Below are 15,947 nucleotides of genomic sequence, written 5' to 3'. Positions count from 1 at the left end.
AGGGTTTCCGAGGGTGTAAATCCTTACGGGAGTAGAAAGCCGCATCTTTCTCCCGCGGAGCGGCTGGTAGTTTCGAACCGCTGACCTTAAGGATCGCAGCCCGATTCGTAACCACTACGCTACCAGAACTCCTTTCAGATACTCTATACAGGGTCTCTATTTGTCAGAACTAACTTGATGACACTGAACAACAACAGTATAACCCTAATGAAGGTAATGTTGGCTGTACTTTATTTAGAAAGTCTGACAGAATAAAATCTTTATCAACAGATCACTCAAGATGACTTCAATGGCAAGCTTTTCCTTTCAGCTGTTGTTGTTGTTAGGTGTCATCAAGACAGTACCAAATCATAGCAACTTTATGCAACACAGAACAAACATTTCCCAGTCCTACATCAACGTCACAATCGTCACTACACTTGAGTCCATTGCTGCTCCCACTCTGCCAATCCATCTCATTGGGGGTGTTTCTGGTTTTTTTCCTGAACTCCACTTTACAAAGCATAATGTCCTTTTCCAATTAATGGTACCTCTTGATAATATGTCTGAAGTATGAGAGATGAAGTCTCACTATTCTTGCTTCTAAGGACCATTCTGACTATACTTCTTCCAACACAGATCTGTTTGTTCTTTTAATAGTCCATGGTACTTTTAATAATATCCTCCGACACTGTAACACAGATGCATCAATTCTTCTATGGTCTCTGTTAATCATTGTCCAACTTTCATATGCATATGAGGTTATTGAAAATACCATGGCTTGGATAAGGCACATGTTAATCCTCAAACTGACATCTTGGTCTTGAACACTTCAAAGAATTCTTGTCCAACAGATTTGCAAATGCAATATGTCATTTGATTTCTTGAATGCTGTTTCCATGAGTGCTCATGGTTGATCAGAGAAAAATGAAGTTTTTGACAACTTCAATCTTTTCTCCATTTATCTTGAGGATATTTTATTGGTACAGTGGTGAGGATGTTTATTTTGGTTACATGCCTATATAAAACTTTCCCACCGTCTTTTTCCATAGATGTAGTCAATTTGATTTCTGTGTATTCCATGTCTATGTGGTCTATGATCTTCATCAGTAAGTATTTTATGTCCTGTTTGTTTTTAGCAAGCAGGGTTGTATTATTTGCTTATTACAGGTTTTTCGTGAGTCTTCCTCCAATCCTAATGCTTTTTTTTTCTCATATAATTCAGCTTCTTAGGTTATTTGATCAGCATAAAGATTGAGTAAGTATGATTAAAGAACACAACCCTGGTGCACACCTTTCTTAATGTTAAGTCAATCAGTGTTCCCTTGCTCTGTTTGAACAACTGCTTTTTGGTCTGTGTACAGGTTTCTCACAAACAAAATAAAGTCTTCTGGAATACTTGTTCTCTACAATGTTGTCCATAGTTTGTCATGATCCACGCAATAGAAAGTCTTTGTGTCATTTTTAAAGAACAGGTGAGCATCTTTCTAGTATTCTTTTCTTTCAGTCAAGATCCATCTTATGTCAGCAGTGATATCCCTCATTCTACCACATTTGAATCTGGCTTGAACCTTGGGTATTTCCCTGTCAATATATTGTTGCAGCTGCTTTTGAATTACCTTTAACAAAATTTTACTTACATGCAATATTAATGATGTTATCAAATGATTTCCACATTCCGTTGTGCCATTACTGTTTGGAATGGGTACAAATATGGATCTCTTCCCACCAGTTGGTCAGGTAGTTGTTTTCTAAATTTCTTGGCATAGATGAGTGAGTACTTCCAGAGCTGCATCAGATTCTTGAAGTATTTCAATTTGTGTTTCATCAGTTCCGGAGCCTTGTTCTTTGCCAATGTCTTTAGTGTACCGTGGACTTCTTCATTCAGTATACTGGCTCTTGATCGTTTGTTACCTCATGAAATGGTTGATCATAAATTCATTTCTTTTGATACAGTGACTGTATGTATTCCTTCTAGAGTCTTTTAATTCCTTCCATATTCTTTTGAGCTTTCTACATCATTCAATATTTTCCCCATAGAATCTTTCAATATTGCAAGTTGAGGCTTGAATTATTTCCTCAGTTCTTTCAGGTTGAGAAATGTTTAGCATGCTCTTTCATTTTGAAATCCTAACTCTAGGTTTTTGCACATATCATTATAATATTTGACTATTGTCTGGTTCTGTCCATTGAGATTTTCTGTTCAGTTGTTTTACCTCCTCATTTCTTCCATTTGCTTTATCATCTGTTTGCTGGAGAGCAAGTTTCAAAGTCTCTTCTGACATTCATTTTGGATTGTTTATCTTTCTTGTCTACTTAATGACCTTTTACGTTTTCCTGTATGAAGTTCTTGATGTCATTTCACAACTCTTCTGGTCTTCGGTCACTAGTGTCTAATTCTTTATATATGTTCTTGAGCTGATTCCTAAATTCAGGTGGTTGTGTTCAACATCATATTTTGGCTCTCATGGAATTATTTTCATTTTTTTTTTCGCTTCAGCCTGATCTTGCATATGTGTAATTTATGGTATGTTACATGGTCTGCCCCAGGTCTTGTTTTGGCTGAAGATGTGGTGCTTTCCTACCATCTTTTCCCATAGATAAAGTCAATTTGATTTCTGTGTATTCTATTTGGTGACGTCCATGTATATAGTAATCTTTCATATTATTTGCGATGAAGACGTCATTGGTCTTGGAAAATTCTATCCTGTGAACTCCAATACCATTTCTATTACTAAGGCTATACTTTCCAACTACTGGTCTTTCCTCTTTTTTGCAAACCTTTGCTTTCCAATCTCTAGTACTGATCAATACATCTTGATTGTATATTCTATCAGATGTTGGTAGAATTCTTCAATTTCATCATCATTGGCTTTAGTGTTTGGTTCAAAAATTTAAATAATAATTATATTAACTGATATTAATCACAAACAGCATTATACTTCAAGAAATACCTTAAAATGTTCTTTTTGATGATGACTGTGGCATCATATCTCTTTAGTTTGTCATTCCTGGCATAGTAAACCAGGTGATTGTTAGATTCAAAATGGCCAATACCAGTCCATTTAGCTCACTAATGCCTAATATATTGATGTTTATACACTACATTTCATTTTTGACAACTTTCAATTTTCCTACATTCATTCTTTCTATATTCCATGTTCTGATTAATAATGGATGTTTTCAGCCTTTTCTCCTTATTTTGAGTTGTACCTATCAGCAAATGAAGGTTCCAAAAGCTTTACTTCATTCTCATCCTCATGGTTAACTCTACTTTGAGGAGGCAGCAGTCGTATTTTGAGTGCCTTCCAAATTTAGGTGTCCATTTCCTATCATTATATTTGACAATATTCTGGTACCCTTTATCATGTTTCAATATTCAATATTCTGGTGCTTTCTGACAGTGTTTCGCTGCTATTAATAAGGTATTCAGTGACAATATATTTGGAAGTAGTCTGTCACTCCTTCTTACTAGTCTGTTTTGTTTGGAAGCTTAGGTGAAATCTTTTCACTCAGGGTGACCTTACTGGTACTTAAAATACCCATAATATGGCTTCCAAATTCATAGCAATAAGCAAGCCACCACAGTACTACAAACTGACAGATAAGTGGTAGTAAATTTAGCCTAAATGGTTGTTATTTTCAGTATCTTGACTATCTATTTTTATCAGGACATCTGATGCAATATTGCATCGTTTATAACATCTTGCCTTGCAAACCATGGGAAGGAATGGCACTTGTTCAGTGGCCATTTGTCAAGCACTATCCTTGCTTAACTTGGAAGCAGGAAGATTTGTATATGTTCTTGAGTAATATTCTCATGATTGTTTTTCTAGGTTTTTGAATTTTTTTTTATGTCTATCAAAGCAAATAATTATTAGTTTTCTTTTTAATAATTATATAGCAAATATACCCCTAATTCCTTCTGGAACTTTTGGTCCACATCCTTGAAGGAGCTCTTCATGAAGACTTCAATGGCCTCTCTCTCAATGGCCCTGTGCAGGTCCAGAAGTTCCTGCAGGGTTTCTGTGGGCAACTGCACCTTCTGGCCCATCTGTTGATCATAGTGGACAATGGCCTTTTGCACTGCAGCTGAGTTCTCTATCTGAGCCAAGGTCAGAACTGCGTTCTCCATGCAGGGCAGATCTCCACTGCTGATGGCATTGACATAGGTCAGTACTAGGTTCTTCAGACCTAAAGAAGGAACAAGAGTATCACTTGTGGGGAGACAGGAGAGCACTCAACATTCTGCTTAGTTCTGAGGATGATTTTTTTAATCAAAGGCTATAGTTTCTGTATGTCTTGAAATGTCACACATAATAGTTTTTAAGGCTTTATTCTGAGAAAGAATACTGATGGAAACTATAGTCAACCTTTAAGTCTACACACATTTATAGCTTTTATTTCCTTTTCTTCTGTCTATTCAAATGGAAATTATTGAAATGAATGATCAGAATTGTTTTTTCCCCCAAGATATTCTGCCTTTATGTCTTTTGTTCATCGTTCTCTCCGTCCCTGTACTCTGTTCTTTTTCTTCTAGCCTCCTTTCTCCTCACTTCCAATTTATGAAAAGGATCATGTAGCATGCTTAGATTTCTTTTTGCGGTACAGGCTACTAGCCCTGTGTCCAGACTAGGTAAATGGATGTTCCTGGATATCCTCTTTCAGAGCTACATGTAGGGTAACTAACTCATTCCAGTTGTCCTAAAACTTTGCTGGATTTAGGACTGAAATACTCATATTTCACAAAAAGTCAGTCGATCAATGAGAACAGCTGGCAACTCTAAATATCAGTCCTTACTGATTCCATATCCAAAACATACATGGAACCTGTGCTTTGCCTATCTCCACTACTATAAAATTTTCTAACACATTCTCATCTATTGTTAAGCCATTGTAAATAGAATCATTTTTTTTAAATTCATTCTCTTAAAAATAAAACAAAAGTCCACTGGTCTCTAGTTGATTCCAACTCAAAGTGACCCTATAGTACACAGTAGACTTTCTCTGAAGGGTTTTGGGCTGTGAATCTTCACAGAAATGAACGACCTCATCTTACTACCATGGATCTGTTGGTGGACTTGAGTCACAGATTTTTAGGTTAGCTTAACCCAGTGTTCCCCAGAACTTCTTAATTGGCTTCCAAATATCACTGCCACTGAGTTGATTCTAATAGATAGTGAATCTATATAGTTCTGGGACTATAAATCTTTAAAGAAGGAGGTAACTTTATCTTTCTCACTGAGAGCAGCTTCAAAGTTTGAACTACTGATGTTTTAGTTAGCAATCCAGTATTTAACCCACTGAGCCCCCTGGGTTCCTTCATTCCCCATGCTGCTGTTAGGGGCCATTGAGTTGGTGATTCTATATAGGTTTAAAAAATATTTTGTAGTAGCAGAAAGCCTCATTGGTCTTGTGGAGTGGCTGGTGGGTTTAAACCACTAACATTGTGGTTTGCAGTACAATGCTTATCCTATGAAACTACCATGTTCTCTTCATTTCCTTACACCCTGCAAAGCACAATCTACAAAGTATTCAGAAAAACTTGTTTAAATAAAAATTAGATAATGTAAGTTTCTGTTTCTGTCTAATCTCCTTCAATACATTCTCACTGAGCTCTGAATAAACTCTAGTCTCTTTGAAGTAATCCACCTTTCAAGAACTATTTCCTGCATCTTTTTATAATTATACTGCACTCTCATTCACTCTACTCATGTACCAATAACATAGTCTTCCTTGTATTTTCTTGAAATTGCAAATTGTTTTCTGCCTTAGAGCTTTTTCATATAAATCCCCTCTGTCTTCAAAGCTACTACTTCCTGTTCTTCTGGTTCATGCCTACCTATATTTAATTTCTAACCTCAAACATCTCTTTTATAGACAAGTATTCTCTATCATTCAGCCTAAATTAAACCACACCTGTGTAAAACCCCAGTCCTCACCACAATCAAGTCAAACTCATTGCTTTCAAGTCGATTCAGACTCTTAATAACCTTATAGTTCAGAATTGAACTGCCCCATAATATTTTGTTGATTGGGATACCTATGAAAACATATTGCCATATTTTTTCTCCTATAAAGCAGGTGGTGAATTGAACTTTCAATCTTTTGGTTCATAGCCAAACACTTTTTCCACCGTGCCACCACGGTTTCCACTGCTCTCTTATGATAGTGTAGTATTTTTATTTGATGTCATTTATCATGAGTTTCTAAACATTTTATTACAGTTCATTTTATCCCTATTATGCTGGAATGAAAATAGTAATCACATTTCGTGTATTGACCATTATACCCATTGGTTAGTATGGTGGTTGATGTATTGCAGGCATTTACTAAATATTATGAATGGATGGATAAAAGAATAGCATGAAAGTTACTGCCAAAGCCTGACATACAAAAAGTATTTGCTTTTTCTTGACTCTGTCACACTATATATTTTATTGAAGAAAATTTCAAAAATGTGGAGCTGAGCAGTTGGTGGATGAAATTACTATAAATGAATTGGCATCTAGGTTTTTTTTCCCACCTTATAATTATGAACTTTAGATGTTACTAGAAATAATTTTAGCTCCTCTTCATTTTTATAAATATGACCCTTGTGTGAGTTTCATATACTTACTAGAAGTAATATTTAAGTCTCCCCTATTTTATCCTCTAAAGGGAGCAAAGGAAAGTCTTAGTAAGGAGTTGGAAGAGAGGGAGTGACTCACGAGGCCCGTTGACTATGATGCCGCCTGAAAGAGTCTTGGCCTTGGATTGGCTGAAGATGTAGAAGCAGAACTCTTCAACTTGTTCTACAAACTCCTCGCTCAGTTCTTCCTCCTCTAGCTGCTCCAGGTGAATAAGGTGCTTTCTTGGAGCGGGTCTGTCAAAAATGAAGCACTTCTTCTTGGGGAAGAACTTCCGGATGCACAATCGAGGCTCATTAAAGCGTTTAGCTTTTTGGTCAGTACCTAGGGGAATAAAAATTGGAGGTAGTTCACCCTCAGATTAATTATCACAATTGTTTCCTGAATATAATTTTCACAAAGCCTATATAAGTAGATAACACTTAGCTAATTATGGACCAGCAATAAAAGGAGAATTGTAAACAACAAAGTTTTTTTCTGAGTGGAGAAATTGAATACAAGTAACTCAACTAAATAATGCTTTCACATCCTGTGGTACTAATTCCAAGGAACTCTGGTTGCATTGTGGTTATGAGTCAGGCTGCTAGCTTCACAGATAGCATTTCTAAAATACCAGCAGTTCCACCAGAGAAAGATGAAGGTTTCTGTTCCTGTAAAGATTTACATCCTCGGCAACCTTATAAAGGGTTGCTATGAGTCAGAATCGACTCCAGAATACAGTACCATTACATAACTACTTTCAGAGAAATAAATAAAAGAAATAATAATTTTTAGCATCTACACAGAAATGGTTATTTTTTATATTATTATCTCTCTGTTTGGTACCCAGCAACTAGTCCCAGACACCTTGTTTTAGCTTCAGTGAAATCTCCAAGTACTCATCAGGAGTGATAGGTTTTCCATGAGCTTCCAGTTCCAGGGAGAAATCTCTTAGTGTCCACACGAAGTCTGGAAAGAAGCTCACAAAGTCAGCTGAGTCACAGCACTCGCTATTATCAGGTGAGGATTTTGACCGGATTCGATCTGTCAGCTCAGTCACATAACTGAAATGTTAATTTAGGAAAAGCACAGAAAAAAAAAAATAGTATTTTTATGCTATGTTTTCTTTCAATGCTTATTTGAAACAATTTGTTTTCTCTTTATTATATCATTCATTCATTCCACAGTTATATTTTGAGAATGTTTGTGAACCAAGCACAGTTTTAGTGGCTAACAGCATTTCAGTGCATAAGACAATGCATTCAAATAGTTTATCCTCTATTTGACAAAGACAGACAATAAACAAACAACCAAAAATATACTAAAATATCAGATAGTACTAGTAGTTAGGTGTCATTAAGTTGGTACCAACTCATAGCGAGCCTATGCACAACAGAAGGAACCACTGCCCTGTACTGGGTCAACCTCACAATCTTTACTAGGCCTGAGCCCATCACTGCCACCAGTGTCAATGCATCTCATTGTAGTCTTCCTCTTTTTCTCCAACCCTCTACCTTACTAAACAAGATATCCTTCTCCAAGGACTGGGTCCCTCCTGACAATATGTCTGAAGTATGAGCGATGAAATCTGGACATCTTGGCTTCCAAGGAGCATTATGGATGTACTTCTTCCAATGCAGATCTGTTTGTTCTGTAGACATGTGTGGTATTTTAAACAATCTCTTACAACACCGTAACTCAAATGCATCAGTTCTTCTATGATCTTTCTTATTCATTGTCCAACTGTTGTATGCATATGATGCTATTGAAAATACCATGTCTTGAATCAGGTGCACCTTAGTCCTCAAAGTGGCATCTTTGCTCTTCAACACTTTAAAGTGGTCTTGTGCAACAGATTTGTGTAATGCAATACATCGATTGATTTCTTGACTACTCCTTCCATGAGTGTTGATGGTTGATTCAAGAAAAATAAAATGTTAGACAACTTCAGTCTTTACTCAATTTATAGAGATGCTATTTATTGGTTCGGTGGTGAGGATTTTTGTTTTCTTTGTATTTACCAAAGGTTGTGGTCTTTGATCTTCATCAATATTATAAGTCCTTGTCTCTTTGAGCAAGGAAGGTAGTATCATCTGCATATTGAAAGTTGTTAATGAGTTTTCATCCAGTTGACACATTTTTCTTCACAATCCAGCTCCTTGGATTATTTGCACAGCATGCAGATTGAATAAATATGGTGAATGACTATAACCCTGGCGCACACCTTTCCTAAGTGAAACCATTTGGTGTTTTCTTGTTCTGCTTGAACAACTGCCTCTTGGTCTATGCACAGGTTCTCTTGCACATAATTGAGTATTCTGGAATTCTCATACTTTGCAATATTGTCCATAGCTTCTCATGATCCACACAATCGAAAGGCTTTGTATAGTCAACAAAGCACAGATAAACATCTTTTTGGTATCCTCTGCTTTCATCCAAGATCCATCTGATGTCAGCAATGATATCCCTCATTCTACATGCTCTTCTGAATCTGGCTGGAACCTCTGGAAGTTCTCTGTCAATGTATGATTGCAGTAGCTTTTATATTATCTTTAGTAAAACTTCACTCACATGGGATATCAATGATATTGGCTGATGATATCTGTATTCCATTGGATTGCCTCTCTTTGGAATAGGCACAAATACAGATCTCTCCCAGTCAGTTGGCTAGGTACAACTTTCCAAATCTCTTAGCATAGATGGGTGAGTGGCTCCAGTGCTGCATTAATTTGTTGAAATATTTCAATTTGTATTCCATCAATTCTCAGTGCCTTGTTCTTTGCCAATGCCTTCAGTGCACCTTGAACTTCTCCCTTCAGGTTGATTGGATCTTGATCATATGCTACCTCTTGAAATGCTTGAACATCAACCATATCTTTTTAGTACAGTGACTCTGTGTATTCCTTCCATCTTCTTTTGATGCTTTCTGCATCATTCAATAATTTCCCCAGAGAATCTTTCAATACTTCAAGTCAAGGCTTGGATTTTCTTAAGTTCCCTCAGCTTGAGAAATGCTGAGCATGTTCTTCCCAAAATGGGACAACAAATATCAGATAGTTATGACTGTTGTCTTGAAGAAAAATGAGGTAGAGATAAACAGTGTGTATCATCATGCGGTGTTGGTTTATATAATTGTTCAGATAGTCCTCCCTGAGTTGATATTCTCACAGAAATCTAAATGAAAGGAGTGAACCACCCACAAAGGAGTCCTTTGGAAGAGCATTGCAGGCAGTCTTTAAGTAGGGAATAAGTGAGTGTGTCCAATCTATAGCAAGAACACCATTAAAGATATGACACAGTCCAAGAAAAAATAGGAAGCAGACCATATAAACATTGGAAGTTATAATAAGGAAAGGAGTCTGAATTTTAAATAAACTTAAAGGAAGCTATTTAGGGGATGTTATAGTTAAGGTTTTGTGTGAACTTGACTGGACCAGGATTCTCAGTGAATTGACAGTTGAGATGCAGTCATCTCTAATGAGATCTAATATTATGCAATCATCTCTAATGGTGAAATCTTCTATGAACAAGCAATTAATTGTAAGGAAGTTTCCTCCAAGGTGTGGTCTACTTTCAATATACTGGAACTCAGTCAAAGCTTGTTGTTTTCTGCTGGGTGTGAATCCTTCATCTGGCTTGTCATCTGACCTTTGGTTTTTTGAACCAGTGGCTCAAGTCACCTTCTCTATTGCCTACTTATCTTGGATGTCATCAGCAGCTTTCTATATTACCTGGCCGATGATCTGCCTGCCTACCATCTGACCTGCCTATCATGGTTCATCAGCTCTGCAGCTATGAGAATGAGAAATCTCCAGCCTGACATCTGACCCAAGGACTTGGGATTTGCCCTGTGGCACTGTGCATTAATGTGCTGGACTGCAAAGTCCTTTGCACTGTAAGGTTGGAGGTTCAAGCTCACCAGGTGATCCTCAGAAAGCCTATATAAGGTTTCTATGGTTTGGAACCAATTCAAAGGCACTTAATGACAACAATTAAGTTGTCAAGGACTTCATTCTTCTTGGATCAACTATCAACATTCATGGGAGCAGTAGTCAAGAAATCAAATGACGTATTGCATTAGGCAAATCTGCTGCACAGGACCTTTTTAAAGTGTTGAAGAGCAAAGATGACAGCTTGAGGAATAAGGTGTGCCTGACCCAAACCATGGTATTTTCAATAACCTCATATGCATGTGAGAACTGGACAGTGAATAAGGAAGACCATACAAGAATTGATGCTTTTGAGATATGGTGTGGGAGGAGAATATTGAAAGTGTCATGGGCTGTGTTGGAAGAAGTGTAGCCAGAGTGCTCCTTGGAGGCAAGAATGGCCAAACTTTGTCTCTCATATTTTGGACATATTGTCAGAAGGGACCAATCCCTGGAGAAAGGTAGCATGTTTGGTAAGGCGGAGGGTCAGAGAAAAGGAGGAAGACCCTAGTGAGATGGATTGGCAAAGTGGCAGCATCAATGGGTTCAAGCATGTCAACAATTGTGAGAATGGCTCAGAACCAGGCAGTGTTTCATTCCTTTGTACATAGGGTTGCTATGAGTTGTACCGACTTGATGGCACCCAACAATAAGAACAACAAATGTGAGTCATATCTTTGATATATACTTCTCTTTATATATACATAATAAGCTTCACTGGTTTTGCTTCTTTATAGAACGTTGCTTGAGACTGCTGGGTAGGTGAAAGAGCATATGGTCTGATATTTGATTTTAAAAGATTATTATGACTTGTGTAAGTTGGGTAACAATAAGGAGTATAAACAGGGAAAGAAATTAGGGAGCTCAGGAGGAAACCCAGAAGAAAGGTAATGGAGGACTTATACTAGAGTTATGATAAATGAGTTGTGAGGATCAGTTTGGGGAAATGTTTTTGAAAGTGCTGATGACAGGATTTAATGATTACTAATTCTTAGAGTTTAAGGAGCTCTGGTGGATCTGTAGAATAAGCCCTGGACTTATTCTGCTCTACAGAAGAAAGATGCAGTTCTTTGCTCCTATAAAGACTACAGCCTCAGAAACCCCATGCATGGCAGCTATGAAGTGGAATAAACTTGATGTTGTAGAGTTTGAAGGTATAAGGGATGGAATCATCCAAAATGATGTCAACATTCTAATCATCACCTGCATGGTGATATGAAAAATGTCTCTGGTAAGGAACATTGGGGAAGAGTAGTTTTGTACAAGCAGACTAAGAAATTTGTTTCATATATGTTTAGTTTGAGATGTGTCTTACACATCTAAATGGAAAAGATGAGAAAGTTGTTTTATATATATATATATATACAGGTTTAAAGCTGAGAACAGAGATTATGACTGGAGATATAAATTTGATGGTTACTCATAGGTAGATGATATGGAACACCTCAGGACTGGGTAAGATCACCTAGGGACCCGTTAGGGTTTCTGAGGAACAGCTGATGGGTTTGAACTGCCAAGCTTGTGTTTCAAGTCTGAAAGAAGTAAGACTTTTTTTTTTTTTTGTCAAATGCTGTTGAAAAACAAATAACATGAGCACTAAGAGCTATTAGATACAGAAATGTGAAGATCTTAGCAAAAAACAAAAAACAATAAATTGCTTGTGAATTTTAAAACTGAATTTGTAGAAATAGTGAAGCTACTGATAATATTCCAGACTTGGTAATGCAGGAAGGTGGAAGAAAAGTTTATTACGATGTAATGGAACAGAGAAATCTGAGATTTTGGATAAGTATCAGTTGCTGAGGTGTCTAGAAACACCATGTATTAGAAGCTAAAATTTGTTAACAGATAAGTGGTTTGTTTACTGAGAAGTTGGTTAACAAGCACAATAAAAAATGCAGCAAAGTGTAAGGGTCTGTGTTTAAAAGTATCTTTTCTGATTACTGGAAGCAGAAAGAGAAAGCATCTTTAAGCGGAAACAAGGAGCAAGTATGACATCTAACTAATATATGGGACCTGTTAAATATAAGATAAGAGTGATAATACATCACCATTTGAGACCATTTGATGGGCCTGAGAGTGAAATTATATTGGCAAGGGACAACCAGGTCAAAAGTAAACATTTAGAGAAAATGGTAAGGATATAGTGATTTTGTTGAAGGGAAAAAATAAGTTCTACATGACTTATTTATTCAGAAGAGGCCGTGGAACGAGAGATATCATTGCTGATGTCCGATGGATCTTGGCTGAAAGCAGAGAATATCAGAAGGATGTTTACCTGTGCTTTATTGACTACGCAAAGGCTTTCGATTGTGTGGATCATGACAAGCTATGGACAACATTGAGAAGTATGAGTATTCCAGAACACTTAATTGTACTTCTAAGAAATCTGTACCTAGACCAAGAAGCAGTTGTTCGAACAGAACATGGGAACACTGAAAGTTTTAAAATTGGGAAAGGTGTGAGACAGGGTTGTATTCTTTCACCATACTTATTCAACCTGTATGCTGAGCAAATAATACGAGAAGCTGGGTTCTATGAAGAAAAACGTGGCATCAGGATTGGAGGAAGACTCATTAACAACCTGCGATATGCAGATGATACAACCTTGATCGCTGAAAGTGAAGAGGACTTGAAACATTTACTTATGAAGATTAAAGAGCACAGCCTTCAATATGGATTGCATCTCAATGTCAAGAAAACAAAAATCCTCACCACTGGACCAATAAACAACATTCTTATCAATGGAGAAAGGATTGAAGTTGTCAAGGACTTCATTCTTCTTGGATCAACTATCAACACTCGCGGAAGCAGCAGTCAAGAGATCAGACGACGTATTGCACTGGGCAAATCTGCTGCACAGGAACTTTTTAAAGTATTGAAGAGCAGAGATGTCAGCTTGAGGACTAGGGTGCGCCTGACCCAGGCCATTGTGTTTTCAATAGCCTCATATGGATGCGAAAGCTGGACAGTGACTAAAGAGGATCGTAGAAGAATTGATGCCTTTGAGTTGTGGTGTTGGAGGAGAATACTGAGGGTGCCATGGACTGCCAAAAGAACCAATAGATCTGTTTTGGAAGAAGTGCAGCCAGAGTGCTCCTTGGAGGCCAGGATGGCTAAGCTTCGTCTCTCCTACTTTGGACATGTAGTCCGGAGGAAACAATCGTTGGAGAAGGATGTCATGCTGGGTAGGGTGGAGGGTCAGAGAAAAAGAGGAAGACCTCCAACGAGATGGATCGGCCAGGTGGCATCATTGATGGACTCGGGGGTGGCAGCGGTGGTGAGGTTGGCCCAGGATCGAGCATTGTTTCGTTCTGCTGTGCATGGGGTCGCTATGAGTCGGTTCCGACTCGATGGCACCTGACAACAACAACAACAACAGATGACTTTGAGGGTTTGAAGATTATAGGCTAATATAGTTAAAAGAGGAGATGTACAGAGTTTTGTGTAGTTGAGGATGATATGTGACCAAGAAGGTTCAGAATTCTCAGGGTGATTGAGATAAACTGGTATGTTGAGAATAATGGGATTCACTATGGAAGGGACTTATGAATTCTTCTATAGATGTCCACCTCCATACTTGGTGAAAAATGATTCAGCTCTGTTTTCAATTTGGGGCTATTTGGGAAGACAAAAAAGGATACTGCAGTTGGTCCATGGCCTGTTGGTTGATGGTTCCCATGCTATTGTATACGAAAGTGCTGCTCAGTAGTATCGCCAAAGCAAAGATCCAAGAATCATTCTGGTTGTCTCCCTAGAAGTCAGTGCAGAGACCACATAGAAGAATGACTAAGAACATGTGCTTTGGATTCAGAGAGATCAAGTTTGAACCTCAACTCTGTCTCATTTTACCTTGCAACCTTAGGCAAATCACTTCCCTACATATGATTTATTTTACCTCTGTTTAGTGAGTTTCTTGACATTCAATTTAAGGTGTTCTGAAAATATAAATAAGTTACTGTATAGAAAGGCATATCAGAGTGTTAAACACATAAACGTTTGAAAATGGTTGCTGTTATGATCAGCTACTAATATGCAAAAATGTCTCTTGAATATGACCCTATTCTTTTGCACTGACATGCCATAGAAATAACTTATTTGACAACTGTTAACATAGGCTATTTTGACAATAGTTTCTGTGGCCCAAGACCTGTAAGAGTAGTAATGTATCTTTTTTTTTTTTTAATATAAAAATATGCTGCTATCAGATTTTGGCTTGTCCTTTTACTAGTTCTTCTGCTACACATAAGGGCATTCTTATCACCTCTTTGGGAGTCCAATGTACAAAGTCAACATATAAGTTTGCAAAACATCTAGTCAGCTTTAGTGGCACATCCAACAGGTTCAAGAAAACATTTTTTCTATGATTTTGTGAAAGACACATATCTGAAAAATCATTAGACATCATGAACTCCATAATATGATTAATTATCCTTATTACCTTCTCTCTTTGTTTGTGCTGTGGGGCTCTGGGTACATTGACTTCCAAATCAGTACTTTGTACTCAGAGGTTATGTTTTCTTTATGCTCAAAGGTAATGTTTACTAGCTTTAGTTGGCTAACAAACTGCATCCAAAGCCAAACTTTCACTAGTACTAAGTAAAGATGAAGAATCACTCATTGATATAATCAATTGGAATCATAATTCAACCATTGAGAAGTAATAAGGAAGGAACAAAGCAGTATGTAAGTCATGGCAGGCAAGATACCATTTGAGGTTGGGGGACAACAATTAGTCATCTCAGTTTCCATATGCAGCTATGAGATATCAGTCAGCAATTTAAAACAAACTGCCATAGGTGCTATCTTCAGGCGATATGCCACTGACAAGGAGGGCTATCTGGCATGCGTATAACTTAAAAGATTTATTTTTACCTTCTCTATATCTCCCAGTCCCTCGGTGTCAAGCAGAACTAGGGTGTGGGTTGGCTTATTGGGATGAGGCACACACCACATCCAAATTCCCTTAGTGTGAGACTGCACTGTGGAGCCCAGAGAGAAGCCTGGAAAGCAGGAATCAGATATTTTTGAATGGAGTGTTAATAGACGTTGGTTCTGGATATTGAAATAAAAGTTAATGTAATGAAGATGTAGCTAATAACTACAGCCAATATTGATCTTAACTACAACCAGAGAATAATAAAATTAGAATATCAATACATATTGAGATATTTTTCATTAACTTAAATATCAATGTAAGCTAGATATTACCAAATAAACATAGTAGTAAATGTCTTAGATTTCATTTTTATGTATATTAATTTTTATCACTGACTATTCAATCCAGAAAGGTTCATCTGTACCATTAAAGGAGGAAAACCAAAGCAAATGGTAAGGCAAGAGTGAGTTTATTCTTATCCTCCTGAACAGACTGAAGATAAAAAATTTCAACCTTAAGTTGACTTTCAATATTTATCGCACCTCTAAACTT

General features: G+C 37.3%; 1 protein-coding gene across 1 annotated transcript in view; it reads right to left on the bottom strand.

Moving 5' to 3' along the window:
• Positions 1–15,947, bottom strand: part of LOC102824247 (interferon-induced guanylate-binding protein 2-like) — a 71,694-nt gene that overhangs the window by 21,939 nt on the left and 33,808 nt on the right. Inside the window, exons 5-9 of the mRNA XM_006831065.1 lie at positions 15,392–15,519; positions 14,161–14,270; positions 7,455–7,651; positions 6,690–6,932; positions 3,893–4,173 (exon numbers count right to left, since the gene is read on the bottom strand). Of these exons, the coding sequence (XP_006831128.1) occupies positions 3,893–4,173; positions 6,690–6,932; positions 7,455–7,651; positions 14,161–14,270; positions 15,392–15,519 (959 nt within the window). The remainder of the gene's footprint in view (positions 1–3,892; positions 4,174–6,689; positions 6,933–7,454; positions 7,652–14,160; positions 14,271–15,391; positions 15,520–15,947) is intronic.

This window comes from Chrysochloris asiatica, unplaced genomic scaffold (genome assembly GCF_000296735.1).
Source record: "Chrysochloris asiatica unplaced genomic scaffold, ChrAsi1.0 scaffold00002, whole genome shotgun sequence".
In the NCBI taxonomy this organism is placed as follows: Eukaryota; Metazoa; Chordata; class Mammalia; order Afrosoricida; family Chrysochloridae; genus Chrysochloris; species Chrysochloris asiatica.
Note: the sequence above shows the minus strand (reverse complement) of the source record. Positions and strands in the feature narration are given on the sequence as shown.